Consider the following 2,122-nt stretch of genomic DNA (forward strand, 5'->3'; position numbering starts at 1 on the left):
GGGCAGCAGTGGGGACGGGCCGCTGGCTTCCCACCAAGGCACCAGGGCCCTGTCCTGGTGAGGGGCCTGGAGTTGCTGCCACTGCAGCAGGGGACGCTGGTCACAGCAGACACGCCAGCGGTTGTGGCGGAAACAGGGACTCAGGGGGGGCTCTGGGTGGAGAAAGGGCAGGTGTGAGGAGCTTTCGGGATGGGGAGTCTAGGCCGGGTCAGGGGGATGAAGAAGGTATTCCTGACTGGTGATTTCTTGGTGACCACGGCCCAGGGAGCAACAGACTCGGGGTCTGAACTTCCTGAACTACAAAACGATGCCTGGAGCAAATGAATGCTGGTTTTCAGAAACAGGCCAGTGATGCATGTGATTCAAAAGCAAGTGAGCTATTAGTTGTTCTTAAAATCCAAAGTATTCTAAGCCAGAACAATCAATAAAAACAACCCCCGAAGTGTGTGAACATTTAGTTCCAGGGCAGCTGCTCCCACAGTCGCTTCCAGCTGCTGCAGTTTCCTCATGGAGGTGACTTCTGGCCTCCGTACCTGCCACAACGTGTGCCATTGTGCCGCTTCCTGTTTTGTTCCCTCTCTTTGCAGGGTCTTTTCTGCTGGGCCCACATGGGTCACCTGACACACACCTCTCGGACCTCCACCTGTGCCCAGACGGGGCCCTGGCCTCCAGGTTTACACTGACGGAGGCCTGGCCAGCAGGCTTGTTTTAGCAATAACCCTTGGGGACCTTCCCAAGCTATTCACATGAGTCCCTTTCGCTGTCTCTCCAGCTGCATACATAGATGGCGAGTGCCACACTTCAAACACACTCCACTCATGTCCCACAAGAGGCATTCAAGTGGCTCCAATATTTTGCTCTGGAAATTCCTGTCAGTGCGGGTGGGGGTCAACCCAGGGCCGTGGATGAAAGGTTGCCCAGGTGTTACAGTGTGATAGTAACCCTCCATCCCGCCCCCCGCCAGGGCTGTGACAGATCACCCTGTTACTAAGCGTGCTGCTTTTTATTAAGAAAAAGAACTTATTCTAGCACTCTGGGAGGCTGAGGAGGGTGGATTGCCTGAGCTCGGGAGTTCGAGACCAGCCTGAGCAAGAGTGAGACCCTGTCTCTAAAAATAGCTGGGCATTGTAGTGGGCGCCTGTAGTCCCAGCTACTTGGAGGATGGGAGGCAAGAGGATCACTTGAGCCCAAGAGTTGGAGGTTGCTGTGAGCTGCGATGCCACAGAACTCAAGAGTGTTGTTATACTCTTTGTCGAGGGCGACAAAGTGAGACTTTGTCTCAAAAAAGGAAAAGGTGCTTATTTTTGCACCATTAAGAGATAAGTGCATTGGCTGGCAACTATTCACTTCCCCCAGCCCCCAGCAGATCCATGCAAACACTCCCTTCCCAGGAGCCCACGTCCATTCGCAGACACACCCGCTCATAGATGCTGTCCAGGCACACCGGGGAGGGTACGATGCCAGCCCAGAAAGCACAAATGCGTCAGCCCTCGGCTCCAGGATGCACAGTGCGGGTCAAGCCCCACCCCCTTGTTGTAGAGACAAAGAAAGTGGTGGTGGGTGGAGCCGCATGTCCCCAGGACACTGTGAAGAGAGTGTGATGCTCAGGCATCCGTGTCTCAGACACTCAAGGGGAAGACGTAGCTTCCTACACACGACAGGAATGTGGGTGCAACGAAGTGATGATGAATATAAATAAAAAGGCACAGGTGCAGCTCCTGACTCTGTCGTGAACAGATCCATGTTGTGCTTTGAATATCTGCCCTGTCATGAGTACAGGAACGTGAGCAGATAACAGGCTGTATACAGGAATACGCACTATGTCAGGAATAGACACACACCCGCCCCCTCCTGTGTCAGGAATTGTAGGAGATTAGACATCCCCGAGGCCTGGCTGGACACCTGCTCCATCCCCAGCTGACACCAGCTGAGGGGTGGGGTGAGCTGGGAAGTGGAGGCTTCTCCCATTCCTTGGGGAAAGACTGGGGAAAGCAGGGCAGGGGACTCGCGGGCCTGGCACCACTGTGGTCCTCTTCGTTTCACAGGTGTCTGGGGACAGGAGGAGTCTCCCCGCCACCCCCGCCCCCCTGTGACACTCAGGGTGGGGATGAGAGGAGAGTCT

The 2,122-nt window shown here is 55.1% G+C and overlaps 1 protein-coding gene across 1 annotated transcript in view; it reads right to left on the reverse strand.

Annotated features, from left to right (window-relative positions):
• CUNH16orf95 (chromosome unknown C16orf95 homolog) overlaps positions 1-2,122 on the reverse strand; it is a 70,243-nt gene that overhangs the window by 65,042 nt on the left and 3,079 nt on the right. The window contains 2 exon segments of the mRNA XM_023507503.1: positions 5-152; positions 541-577. Of these exon segments, the coding sequence (XP_023363271.1) occupies positions 5-152; positions 541-577 (185 nt within the window).

This window comes from Otolemur garnettii, unplaced genomic scaffold (genome assembly GCF_000181295.1).
Source record: "Otolemur garnettii isolate 467f Iridium unplaced genomic scaffold, OtoGar3 scaffold00185, whole genome shotgun sequence".
Lineage (NCBI taxonomy): Eukaryota > Metazoa > Chordata > Mammalia > Primates > Galagidae > Otolemur > Otolemur garnettii.